We start from the raw sequence: 14,214 nt of genomic DNA, 5'->3' as shown, positions 1-14,214 counted from the left end.
CATCATTGTATTAACCATTGCCTGATTATAATGTCTGCACAGTAGGTCTGGCGTTGACGCTTGGGATTGTTTTTGTTGAAATATATAAAACTTCACGGAGGATTGTCACCTATGGCTTCTTGTTTAAATTTTCCAATAATTTGTGGAAGATGGTTTCCTCAGCTTTGCAAACTCTCACACACAGAAGTATTCAATGACATTAATTCAAAATGTATTACGTATTTATTCAGACTGTTTCTGAAATAATTCTTGTCTCAGGTCAAATAATTCCCTTTCCATACATTCTATTATATACATTACTGTCCAATTATTCTGGTTTAATGAAACAATTGTCTCGTTTTAAAAAGACATGTACAGTTTTTGTATTTTCTGTACAAATGCACCAAAGGAATTGCTATGTACATCTAAAGGCTTGCCACTTCTGATCACTGTGATACCTACATTTTGTACATTCAAGATTCTGTTAAAACTGTGTTTGAAAATTAAAAAAGTTAGCTCTCTTCTACAGTTTCACTGTAAATGTTTGTAGGTCTATTGGGACAAGCAATCTGCATTAGCAAATATTTGAACAAAAAGTGGGAGATTGTGGGGAGACAAAGTTAGGGCAATCTGATCTGCTTTCGCCACCCCCTGCCCCATTGTTCATGTACTCAATGGTAAATTTAAATCATCAATATAATAAACACATTTAAATCCTGGTCACATACTTAAGTTAAGTTAAACATATTATTAGGTGAAATCTCTTACCTGAAACAGACCTGGGCAGCAACAATAAAAGAACACTGTTACAGTAACAGTTGTGACATAATGTAATGTACATGACATTGTATCTACATGTAAATATGATCATGAGCTTTATAAGGTTTTAAATTAACACCTACTATTATATCGAATGCTGCTGGTCACTGAGGCTAGAAGCTGACATCATGGCTGTGAAGGTGGAGTTTGGATCTGCAAGCAGTGAGCTGGGGGAGTCAAATTCCACCACCTGGAAATAATAATAAAATACATGTAATAAGGCCACACCAATTTAATTTGTTGGTTCTCGGATTTTTTCAGAAAAACTATGAAGCGACAGGGCGAACAAAAATAAAAATAAAAACAGGTCTAGGCATCCTATTATAGGCTTAAATGCTACGAAATGAGCCATGAAGTCAACACAAAAGGCTGGGTTAAAATTTAAACATTGAATTTTGAACTTTTAATCAAACCACTGCAATGATAGATGGGAAAACTGTAACAACTAGGAAGAAAAGGACTTTCCTCAACTGTTGAGGGCAAAACATTGAGCATTTTTCAGTTGATTCAGAACCAGAATCATATTTTTTTTTTTTTTTGCAAATCAGAAAAAAACGAAGAGGCGAATCCAAGAACCAACAAATTAAATTGGTGTGGCCTAACTTACAGTTACATTGTAGCATCTACATTTTAGGAAATCATCAAATGTGCAGCATAATAGTAACATTATAGCAGTAGTTTGTCAACTAATTGTCTAGCGCATATGAATCAACAATTTAAAAGAAACAAAAAAAAATGTTTAACGAAATTGTTAACAATGTCATGATAATTTAGAATTTCATGTATTTCATACAATATTTCCTTACAGTAGTTATTACACAATAAGGGCTGTTATTATTAGTCACACTATCAGTACTACATTTAGTATGGAGGGAACACTAAGCAGACAAATTAACAAAAACTTTCCCCAATTCATGATCAAGAATGCACATTTCTAAGTTACTGTAAGACTTATAAATTGATACAAAAAGAAGGTATTCCAAAATGTCCATATCCCTACAAGAATGCTAAAAAAATCACCATTAATGCCAACATTCTTAGCGTATAAATGTGCCATGTCATATCTATGGACAAACATGTTATGACAATATGTATAAAAATTCCCTCCTGACCTCCCCATCCTCCATGACCAGTATCCTGTCACAGGTCAGTACAGTGTTGAGTCTGTGTGCGATGGTCAGCATGGTGCAGTCACTGAAGGCCTCCCGGATAGTTGTCTGGATCAGGTTGTCTGTCTCTGGGTCAATGGCTGCTGTCGCCTCATCTAACATCAGGATCTATACAATGCACAAGTGTAGTTTGATCAGAATGTGTACATGCACAGCATCATATCAAAGACCTCTAGCTGTGTACTGCATCTGAGGTATTATGGCTTTACCACCGATTATTCTCACTAAAATGATGCTTTATAAACTTTACCTGTCAGGCCAAATCAAATTGAAAAGCTTTTAGTGATTGGTGACATGGATACATAACTGTGTCTTCAAAATGCATGTTTAACTTGACAGGCTCTATAATTTCCCTACAGCTGCTAGCGCTAGCTTTCAGCAACACTACTGTGCCTACATTTGTACAATGCCATGTTATAATGATGATGATGTAGATGTATCAAATGTTCTATGAACTCCCCTCACACACTCTGACTCACAGTCACTGCCCAATAAAGTTTTATCCATACAGACAGAGACAAAACAATGGTACATTGCCATACATGAACGCATTCATGACAGTTTATCTTACCAGGTGTATTTAGTACATTATTACTGCACTAAAATAAAAGGTCCTGTTCACAAATAATTGAAATCTTTAATTAAGTTTTGTTTTTGTGCTTTAATAGACTAAGTATTTGTGCTTTATCTGTCTGACCTTGCTATGTCTGAGCAGTGCCCTGGCCATACACAGCAGCTGTCTCTCTCCCACTGAGAAGTTGTCTCCGTTTTCCACAACAGGTGCCTCCAGCTGCAGCTGTAGGCCGGAGATCTACAGCAGCAAGAGTCAAGAAATTCCAAAATGAAAAATCACCAACAAAAATCAAGGGAATCTATTACCATATTATCAATGACTGTCTTGTAACTATACATCTAAATGCAAATCAGGTATGGTTCACTTGTTAATTCTGGGATGGAAGTATTGTTTTGGGTGGTGCTTACTTTATGCTAGGTTTATGTTTGGGTTCCAAAGACAAAGTGAGTGGGTGGAGAGTAGGCTCCACTTGACTGACAGGGTTTGACCTGACATGCCATGGGTTCAAAGATGTGTCAGGAATGTATGAAACATTATACATACCATTGTGTAAAAGCGAAGCAAGTTTCACAATACAATCATATGCCAATTGAGTAATTATGCATTCTATGATGTAATTCTCTCAATGTAATTCTGTTTGAAATCTGATTTTCTGTTATGACCTATATCTGAGAACAGACATGAAGTAACAGAGCTTTTAGGTAATATTGGAGAAAATTTCGGCATCCATCCACAATTCATTCAACAACTTACACTTTCACTCATATGCGTTCTCTCCAGAGCACTCCAGATCTGTTCATCACTGTACTCCATGAATGGATCCAGGTTATACCTGATAAATTTAAAGCACATTTAGTAACACACAGTTTTGCAGACTTTGAAGATGTACATATTGTCATATTATCAAAGAAACACAATCCGAAAGTCATATTAAATACTTATTTGTCATGTAGGTAGTTACTTTGTTATGTTTTGTTAATCTCTTAGCAGATCATTTGGTGGCTATACAAGACTCAAATAGGCAAGACAGCATCCGATATGCCACCCAAAGTTTGGCTGGCGAAAAAAAATACCAGTACAATAAAAAAAAAGCTTGATAAAAAAGCTAAAAACATGTAAAAAATAAACAGATAACTGGCCACGCCCACCTGACAGTTCCCACGAATAAGACAGGGTCCTGTGGGATGATTGACAGCTTGCTGCGCAGGTCCTCCAGGCCGATAGTGGAAATGTTGACGTCATCAATACTGATGGAGCCTGATGCTGCTTCAACCAATCGGAACAGGGACACTCCTAGAGATGACTTTCCTTTAAAACAAATTGTTAATTGGAAAAATTTACCAGTATTTGCCCCAAGATAATGTAGATAATTTACACAGCCTTCTTGAGTCCTTGAGGCAGTGGGTGGTAGCCAATCAGCTATTCCATGCCCCCCGATATGTCCATTTTTATATGTTTTGCACTGGGGTAAGTTTGGAATAGTCCACTTTTGCGTGGAAGGGTGGTGGACTGAAATATGCTGTATTTGCTCCCAAGCAAATGTCGGCCTTTCTAGTTATATGTTATGTTTACCTATAAAAAGTCACCAAATTGAAGGATACAATTAAAGGAAATTAACTTAAAGTTTGCTGATTTTGCAAAATGACACTGGTCAGTGCATAAGGAGCCAGGGGTTTCACATCCTGTGTTTTGGTGACCATCAGGGCAACAATCGCTAGGTGTAATGCTACTGTGATCATGGCAAAAACACAGTAAGTTCATAATTAAAGAGGAATGTACCTGATCCTGTTCTTCCCACGATGCCAACCTTTTCTGAAGGTTTTGTGGAGAAGCTGACATCTTTCAGCACCAAGGGCAGACCCTCCCGGTAACGCATGTTGTACTTCTGGAATTGTATTCTGCCTTCAACTGGCCAAGACTTGGACGGTGTTGTCTTCTTGATAGTAAGAGGTGCCTCAGATTCAAGACCCTGAAAAAGCGAAATAAGTACTTTTTAGCTGCAATAATGGTAAGGTAGTCCAATGCCTTCGAGATGAACTGCTACCGGAGATTACTTCAGATACACTGGTCTACACACACCACAAACGAAGAAGTTAAGCAGCGAGTCAAGTCACTGGCAGGCCCTCTCCCCAGTTTCCTGTCACTGGTAAAGAAGAGGAAGCTGCAGTGGTTTGGACACGTAACCAGAGCGAAGGGCACCTTAGCTCACACTACACTGCAAGGGAAGGCGGAGGGTGGACGACTGAGGGGGCGCCCTCGAAGGACCTGGACTAGTGACCTGAAGGAATGGACAGGACATCCCCTGAGTCACCTGACAAGTCTGGCTGAGAACCGCCCTGGGTGGATAACTCTTGTGGACAGTTTAGTTGCCCCGACGGCAGGACAGACTGCTATGGGACCGGTGAGGTGAGGTGAGGAGTCCAGTGGCCTTTTTGACCCCAAAGGGACAGAAGGATTGTCAATACACCATGTCTAGGACACGGTATTGGAAGGTGGAGCCCATCCTTCTCCTTCCACCAGTTTTTGGTGATGCCTCAGGGTCAGAGCCGTAGGTATACATGTAGTACTGCGATTAAGTGATGCTTGACATAATTGAATTACAATTATTCAAATCAGAATCTAATTTGCATAATTAATGAAGAAATTGTATAAATCTGCTGAAACACTTGGGACATAAAATTATGTAATTGAGAATGACAAGATCTTTGGCAGACATTGATTATGTTAAAGGAGACCTAATTTGCATAATTATTGGGAATTTTACAATTCTATACAATTTTGTAGTGGTATTGCTGGGAATTTAGTACACATGTACTTGCCACATCTGAAGTTCAGTGAAGGTGAACATCACTAAACACAATTTATTCAAATCATGTCCTAATTTGCATAAGTTATGAGGAAATGCTAGCATAGCCTTATCTCTCAAGCTAAGAGCATGTTTATTATCAAATCCTCGTGAGAAACTTATGTATGACTGGCTCACATACATAAACAAGCACCTCCATCAACAATAACAAAAACAGACACCATGATCATCACTTAAAAGAGAATCACGTCTCCGAGGCGTGTTTTAATCAATCGCCACTTTATTATCTTTCCAACTGAATTTAGGTACCTACTTTACACCATCAGTGAAGAAAATCATGTCATCTCATCTCCTAACCGGCTTATAACCTTGCCACACGGTCAAATAGAGTCATGCTTTAAGGGTTTAGAATATAAATTGAAACCAAACTTTAGAATCAGCAATAAATGTAACAACAAACCTTGATGTAGCTTTTAATTCTCTCCACTGACGTAAAGCGAGCCTCTGTTTCTGAACTGAGACGGACTGCGTACTGGAACACACCCGTCATCTGAGAGGACACAGTTCAAAGTCAGTCTACTGCATAAATTGGTTAGGCCACACCGACTTAATTTTATGGAGGACATCCTCTGAAGACCCCAGACTAGTGCGGGCGGGCGAATAAAAAACTTTTGGCCAAAAATAAAAATGCTCCTAAACCACAGGAATAGAAAGCTGGTATTGTGAAATCGCGGCAGTACATAGCGACGTACACGACAAGCCGATACATGCCGGCTTTTGCGGAATTTACGAATCAGCACTGTACATATGTAGTGAGTTCTTGAGTTGTGGAGTTTCGGTAGCATGGGTGCCGTCCTCCACAGTTACCACCGACTCCATATTGTCGCTAACTACCACGGCTACCCTAGCCTGGGTACCATCTGGATTTTCGCTACGCAACGTTTTTCTAGCGTTGCGTATCGAAAATCCGGATGGTACTTTCGAGCGTTGCGTAGCGAAAATCCGGATGGTACTTTCGAGCGTTGCATAGCGAAAATCCGGATGGTACCCAGGCTATGGCTACCCAGGCCTAGAGCCAGGCCAGAGCCTCGGAGGATGTGATCTTTTTTTTTTAGAACAGCCAAAAATCAATTCGCGCGTGGATGTCATCCATAAAATTAAATCGTGCCCTTACATATACACACATAATTTGTATTGAAAATTTTGTACATTTGTAAAGAAATATCTTGACCGAATCATACATAATAGACCCATTCGACTTTCACGGACAGGGGGGACATTTCGAATAGAAATTACGTCACATGAGAGACATTTCGAAAGTTCCTTTCACAGATCGCATAAACTGCTTACGTCACAGAACAAAATAACCTTAAATTGTTGTAGGGAATGCCACCATACAAAGTTGGTGTCTGTTTTCCTGTCATTTCTGCATATATTAACGAGAAAATAGACACTAACCTACCTTTTAGTAAAAAAAATTATATGTCAGGGGGGACACCGCAAGCACAAGCCGCATTCTAAAACGATGTTCTTTCGAAATGTCCCCCCTGTGACGTAAGCAGTTAATGTGATCTGTGAAAGCTGAATGGGTCTATTAAAAGTTGCTAACATGGACCGATCGGTGTCAGTCTGGGAACTGTGAGCTACTATTAACCCCAAGTTACTATTGGTAGTTCTGGAAATGGGAATGGTGGTTCTTTTGAGTTAGAAGTGTAGAGCCACAAAGCTCTTGGGGAGAAGGCCCAATCAGCCTCTGACAGTAAGAGATTGTGTAATAGTCAGGCTAGGAAATGAGCCCAAACACATCAGTACAGTGCAAGAAACCAGATATGCAAAATACAAAGTGTGTGATTGGTTGCTGCCATGGCAACACATCTTACCTGTGTCACAAAAACCAGATATGCAAATACAAAGTGTGTGATTGGTTGCTGCCATGGCAACACATCCTACCTGTGTCACAGAAACCAGATATGCAAATACAAAGTGTGTGATTGGTTGCTGCCATGGCAACACATCTTACCTGTGTCACAGAAACCAGATATGCAAATACAAAGTGTGTGATTGGTTGCTGCCATGGCAACACATCTTACCTGTGTCACAGAACTTAGAGCCAATCCTGCGAGGGCGGGGGAAATGGAACCATGGGTAATGACGACCAGCAGTGCGGTGACTGTCGCTAACACGATGGTGACCTGCTCCAGCCTCATGCCCAGCCAGCGCATCGCACAGCGGAACAGGAACAACATCACTGAGTTCTTATCCAGTAGATCAACAAACCTGGAAAAATGGACAACATACCGAAAATCAAGACATTTATTTTGCTAGTAAGAACATTGTGGAAAACACCTAGCATTATCACGGAACATATTTCAACAATAAGTGTAGGCCACACCAATTTAATTTCTTGGTTAACGGATTTGCCCGCTTCATTTTTTTTCTGATTTGCAAAAAAAATAAAAAATCAGAATCAACTGCAAAATGCTCATATTTTGCCCTGAACAGTTGAAAACAGTCCTTTTCTCTCCCTAGTTGTTACAGTTATTTCATATTTCAATGCAGTCATTAAAAGTTCAAAATTTATTGTTTAAATTTTGAACCAGCCTGGTGTGTTGACTTCATGGCTTCTAGCGTACCATTTTGGGCCATAATAGGATGCCTAGGCCTGTTTTTATTTTTTATTTTTTTTCGCACGCCCGCTCAATTATTTTTCTAGAAAAATCCGCTAACCAAGAAATTAAATTGGTGTGGCTTTATTGCAAATAAAGGCACAAAGACTAATTGTAAGTACATGATGCAACTGTTACACACCTGTCCACAGTCTGCTCTGTTTTGTTGTAAGCATGAATAGTTGCCAGACCCTGTACAGTAGCAGTCAGATGACAGAACCAAGGAGACCGACTCACGTTCTCTAACCTCTTCAGTTCACGCAGGGCACTGGTCACATAATAACAACAAGACATCATAGATGTCAAACTTTCCAGAAGTAGATTATATACAATGTACTTTGTACATCATAGATTTCATTATTACTTAGCCTGACTAATCGCGCTCCTGGCGGCGGGCCACCCCGAAGCTGCCGTGGGGGTCATTAACCTCTGGCCGAGAGCTTGTGTAACACAGGCTACATTATTACTCAAAAAGCCATAAATTCACAGACAATTGTATGTGAAAACCTATTCTGCTATCACACCATGGTTTATGTTTCATACCTTAGATTCAAGGGCAAACTGGTTAAAAACAATCATGTCAATCAAATGAAACTCAATCCCAACCCACTCAATTTGGAACCCAAACATACATACCTAGGCAAGCATAAATTGCCAACACCCAAATCAATACTTCTGTCAAAGAAGTAATATTAAGTACATTATTCATTTAGTGACTTTTGTCCTGTTGTTCACGAAACAAGACCTCAGACTTTCCTGAAATATTTAGATGGGGACTGTGACCTCATTCATATATGAATGAGGTCACAGTCCCCATATATGCTGTCTATAAGTTTTTCTTTATCATGCATGGGAAACAACACCAGCTGTCAGTTGTCAAGGTCATGTAGCAAAATAAACCAGAGAAACAGTAAGTGCTACCAGATGCAGACGTGATTAATTCTGTATTCATTTATATGTTGAAAACGAGATACACTTTCTTGACTGTACATTATATGAACAAGATGAACGCCAAGAGCTATTCGATACTTTACAATTAGACAAGTTATGTGAGAAAATGTCGAAGCAGGAGATGTTTAAACACTTGATGTCATGCAAGAATGAATGTACAGTAGACAAACTAATAGTATGTAATTATGCTTCCAGATGTTTCAAAAAGAGAGAAGAAAGGGCAACTAACAGTAGATGATAGGTAGTATATACTAGTTGTAATATATAGACTCCTAGCACTTTAATAGCATTAGAATATAGTGTTCCAGAATGCAATACTCATGTTTTTTTATCCTGTTGACCACATTTGGTCACATTTGTGCATTTAGCCCATCTGGGCAAGACTAAACCAATATTCATTACAACCTCTGTCATAAACATGTAGGGGTCATGCAGAAGAACAGACACACACAAACACACTGTAATAACAAAAATTTTCAATGTAAATTGTAAAACATGTACAGAATGATGCACACTTGTCACTTAATTTGCAGTACTCACCTGTTAGAAATTCTTCGGATGTACAAGAAAATTCCCACCATTGGCAGAATGGCGATAAGGAAGTATGGGAAAGTGTACGCTATCAGAATAATGCAGAACAAGAGATGACAGCCGTACTGGAGAAACATCTCCGCTTGGAATGGGAGGCGCACATCCACTGAAACAGATCAGATCAGGCAGGGTCAATCATGATCAAACTTGGACCTATCTTTGTGCAATCACTACAGCAGGGGGCTAGTCTACTGGTAGTGGTGCATTGTACAAAATACTTTTTTGAACCAGGTTGCCCAGTGGGCAAAAATTAGGTTGCCCATCAAAATTTTAGGTTGCCCCACCTTTAAGTTACCACTTCCCTCAAATTAAGTAATGTTACATACATAAGCCCTTGACAATATTTCTAACAGCCTTTAGTAACTTAACTGTTACTAGAAGTAATAGCCATTAATACCTAAAATTAAAAAGCATCTGCCGGATACAGTGGTGCAAGCCAAATGGGCATGATTTCGTGGGGGGGGGGAGCATTCTTAAAATTCAGGTAGCACACTGGGCTACATGGGTTCAAAAGTAGGTTGCCCCAAGTAAAATTTATTTGCCTGGGGCAACTGGGCAAACAGGTATTTTGCAGGCTGTGGTGTGTGTTCAGCTCCCATACACTTTCCCAAGCACTGAATACTAAAGAAAGCAGTATGTATGTAGTCTTCTAAAGTCTTTGGTATGACTACACAAACGATTAAACTCATGATTGGCTACAAAAGTATGATTATGGTTAGAACTGGCCATCTGAGTGAGTCCTCAGTCTGGGTGACATCTGCATGTTTGTAGATTATTTCTAAGGAGGCTAGCCTCAAACAAGCACACCATTGTTAGGCCCCACCAATTTAATTTGTTGGTTCTTGGATTTTTTTCAGAAAAAATATGAAGTGACAGGGCAAAAAAAATAAAAATAATAAAAACAGGTCTAGGAATCCTATTATAGCCCCAAATGCTACAAAAGGAGTCATGGAGTCAACACAAAAGGCTGGGTTAATATCTAAACAATGAATTTTGAACTTTTACTTAAACGACTGATAGGTGGAAAAACTGATGGAAGAAAAGGACTTTCCTCAACTGTTGGGGGCAAAACATGAGCATATTTGAGTTGATTCAGAACCAGAATCTTTTTTTTTTGCAAATCAGAAAAAAAGGAAGAGGGGAAGAGGCGAATACGAGAACCAACAAATCAAATTGGTATGGCCTTATATACAGTGTGATGTATTTCATGGTTTTATCACTATAAACATGAAACACACACAAAGCTGTTCAACCTTATTTCTGCTTGGTCAACGGAATTTGCTACATTAAATAAATTCAATTTCATTTGAAAGTTTAGACCTTAGACAAGTCTAGTATAAGTTGATTAATCTAGTCTTGTATGTAAAGTAGGTAAATTCTTTGGACCAACATGTCTGTCTGTATGTCTAGTTATAGACCTTACAAATGTTGTACTTTTGTTGTGTCAATGAAATCTGTAAAACTTTACCTTCGTCTAAGTCCTTGGAGAAGCGGTTGAGTATCCTGCCTGTTGGTGTCGTGTCAAAGAAAGACATGGGGCTGCGGAAGACAGACCTGAACACCTTGTCGTGAAGGTTGGAGGAGGCTCGGAGGGTGAACTTGACAAAGGCCAGACCTTTTACAATTATTGCCACCAACACCAGAATAACTGACATTCCGTAAACCAGACTGTAGAAGTAAAGGTCGGGATGGTGTCGAATACTGGTGCTGATGACTGTCTCATTACCCACTGTTATAGTGGTGTTCTGTAAATATCAACAGGAAGTCAAGAAACATGTATGGCCATAACCTTACCATAAGCTAACTTATGGGACAAAAGTATTGTTTTGGGTGGATGCTAGGTTTGTATGTTTGGGTTTGTAAGAGTGGGCACACTTCTTTGACAGGGTTCTGACCTGTAATACCCTGGGTTCAAGGATGTGGTCACTACAAATGTTTAAGTACATAAAAAAACAACTTGAAGGTGAAATAGCAAAATATAGATTTCATCAGACAATAATGCATCAATTATACTAAATAGATCCTAATTTGCAGAATTGTCAGCAATTCATGTCAAACATCGCTTTTTCTACCTAGTTCATGCCAAAAGTCATGATCTGTGAACATCTGTTCCAGAACAAGCTGCTAGGGGCCCTTCTTTGAATGCAAACTACTTCCCAGAGGTCTGCTAAAATCTCTGATTTCTTGTTTCTGTGGCAATTTGAAAGTCAAAAATGAAAACAAAAATATTATGCTCACCCCACTGCCTTGTTTCAGCCAAATGCTGAGCCAGAAGTTGCTGAAGGCCATTCCTCCCTCTAGTAGAACAAAAGTCAGAAGCACCAGCACAGATAACACGTAACCTCCTCCTGATCTGAAGTACTCGCAATATGTTGCCCATCCAATACTCCCACTCTCAACCTCCTCTTGTTTTATCAGATTGCCTGTATGGTGACATCAAATAATACATGTACTATGTGTACTTGCATTGTGTTCAACAAATTCAATAGGAGTATTTTCCATTTGGCCATACTGACTTGCTTATATGGATGACATCTTCTGGGCACACAAAAACTGTCACAAGCATGCAAATAATAATCATCAGTTAATATCATGCACCTATGCTGTTTATTAATGAAAAAGTTGCACTTATGGTACATGTCCTTGGTGCTGAACACCATCAAAATATATGGTACAGGCCTATCTGTCTTTGGTGCTGAACACCATCCAAATCTATGGTACAGTCCTATCTATCCTTGGTGCTGAACACCATCAAAATCTATGGTACAGGCCTATCTGTACTAGTACTTGGTGCTGAACACATTACAAATCTATGGTACAGGCCTATCTGTCCTTGGTGCTGAACACCATCCAAATCTATGGTACAGTCCTATCTGTCCTTGGTGTTCAACACCATCCAAATCTATGGTACAGGCCTATCTGTCCTTGGTGTTCAACACCATCCAAATCTATGGTACAGGCCTACTTGTCCTTGGTGTTCAACACCATCCAAATCTATGGTACAAGACTATCTGTCTTTGGTGCTGAACACCATCCAAATCTATGGTACAGTCCTATCTGTCCTTGGTGTTCAACACCATCCAAATCTACGGTACAGGCCTACTTGTCCTTGGTGCTAAACACCATCCAAATCTATGGTACAGGCCTATCTGTTCTTGGTGCTGAACACTTTCCAAATCTATGGTACAGGCCTATCTGTTCTTGGTGCTGAACACTTTCCAAATCTATGGTACATGCCTATCTGTCCTTGGTGCTGAACACTTTCCAAATTTATGGTATATGCCTATCTGTTCTTGGGGCTGAACACTTTTCAAATTTATGGTACAGGCCTATCTGTACTTGGAGCTGAACACCGTCCAAATCTTTGGTACAGGCATACCTGTCTTTGCTGCTGAACACTTTCCAAATCTATGGTACAGGCCTATCTGTCCTTGGTGTTGAACACCATCCAAATCTATGGTACAGGCCTATCTGTCCTTGGTGCTGAACACCATCCAAATCTATGGTACAGGCCTATCTGTCCTTGGTGCTGAACACCATCAAAATCTATCTTAAAAGCATATCTATCTTTGGTGCTGATCGTCAGATTATACCTTAGTTTATACATGATGTTTACCTGACAAGTCTTCTTTCACATCCTGTTTTTCTGTCTTGTTGTTGATCTCGTATTCAGCAACACTGCTAGCAGAACCCACATTGGACTGGCAGTTCTGTTGTCCAGTATCCTTGGACTGCTGTCTCCTACCAACAGTAATATATATAGAGAATGCAGCATGATGTATTCCATATCAACCTAGGTACTTGCAGGATAGCTGGGACACAGAGTGATGCAGTATACACTGTGTTGTATTTTATTTATCGTACCCACCTGCGAAAGCACATATTTCAATGCAAAATGTGCCAAAAGTTGAGAGAATTTGGTGTCCTCAGAAAATAATAAATTGTAACAATTCTTAAGTCTAAATCCAGAATTTATCAAAAGTGGCATATGCAAAATGTATTCAAACTATTCTATCATGATAATGGGACTTTTTAAAGCCCATGTGATAACTGTTAAAAGCCTGGGTATATTCAACTTTATCACCCCATTCAGAACACATGTATCAAACATTATCATGGCCAAGGTACAACATAAAAAAAGTCATTTGTCCTGCACAAAAGAGACACTAAGACACCAGATGTTACAAATATTGGCCAAATATATTTATGCTGTCTGTAGTCTATGTTTTAATGCACATCAAGCTGGTGTGGAAGAATCATAATGAGTTTATTTGCTTCCCTTTGGTTTAACTCCTATCTCTTACATGAAATTATTTTCCTCCATGTTACCAGGCTGATCCTCTTCCTCTGTCTCCTCAGCACAGTGTGATGTCATGTAACCCTGTATCATCCTGGCATAGTCTTCACCTGCTGCCATCAGCTGACTGTGTTCACCCTTCTCTGCTATCACACCATCCTTCATCAGGACAACCTGGTCACACAGGTGCAGGTACTGCAGGGAAAGAACAGATTTTACAGCTGCTGTGTTCACCCTTCTCTGCTATCACACCATCCTTCATCAGGATAACCTGGTCACACAGGTGCAGGTACTGCAGGGAAAGAACAGATTTTACAGCTGACTGTGTTCACCCTTCTCTGCTATCACACCATCCTTCATCA

The 14,214-nt window shown here is 39.6% G+C and overlaps 1 protein-coding gene across 1 annotated transcript in view; it reads right to left on the bottom strand.

Moving 5' to 3' along the window:
• Positions 1 to 499: 499 nt before the first annotated feature.
• LOC109466891 (multidrug resistance-associated protein 5-like) overlaps positions 500 to 14,214 on the bottom strand; it is a 31,348-nt gene continuing 17,633 nt past the window's right edge. The window contains exons 15-28 of the mRNA XM_019764757.1: positions 13,860 to 14,047; positions 13,172 to 13,296; positions 11,794 to 11,978; positions 11,024 to 11,300; positions 9,505 to 9,661; positions 8,156 to 8,281; positions 7,438 to 7,624; positions 5,808 to 5,897; positions 4,321 to 4,510; positions 3,690 to 3,849; positions 3,295 to 3,373; positions 2,665 to 2,778; positions 1,911 to 2,075; positions 500 to 988 (exon numbers count right to left, since the gene is read on the bottom strand). Of these exons, the coding sequence (XP_019620316.1) occupies positions 884 to 988; positions 1,911 to 2,075; positions 2,665 to 2,778; positions 3,295 to 3,373; positions 3,690 to 3,849; positions 4,321 to 4,510; positions 5,808 to 5,897; positions 7,438 to 7,624; positions 8,156 to 8,281; positions 9,505 to 9,661; positions 11,024 to 11,300; positions 11,794 to 11,978; positions 13,172 to 13,296; positions 13,860 to 14,047 (2,148 nt within the window). The 3' untranslated portion in view covers positions 500 to 883. The remainder of the gene's footprint in view (positions 989 to 1,910; positions 2,076 to 2,664; positions 2,779 to 3,294; positions 3,374 to 3,689; positions 3,850 to 4,320; positions 4,511 to 5,807; positions 5,898 to 7,437; positions 7,625 to 8,155; positions 8,282 to 9,504; positions 9,662 to 11,023; positions 11,301 to 11,793; positions 11,979 to 13,171; positions 13,297 to 13,859; positions 14,048 to 14,214) is intronic.

Source organism: Branchiostoma belcheri, unplaced genomic scaffold, assembly GCF_001625305.1.
Source record: "Branchiostoma belcheri isolate BF01 breed outbred unplaced genomic scaffold, Haploidv18h27 scaffold170, whole genome shotgun sequence".
NCBI lineage: Eukaryota > Metazoa > Chordata > Leptocardii > Amphioxiformes > Branchiostomatidae > Branchiostoma > Branchiostoma belcheri.
This window is presented reverse-complemented; position numbering and strand designations above follow the sequence as displayed.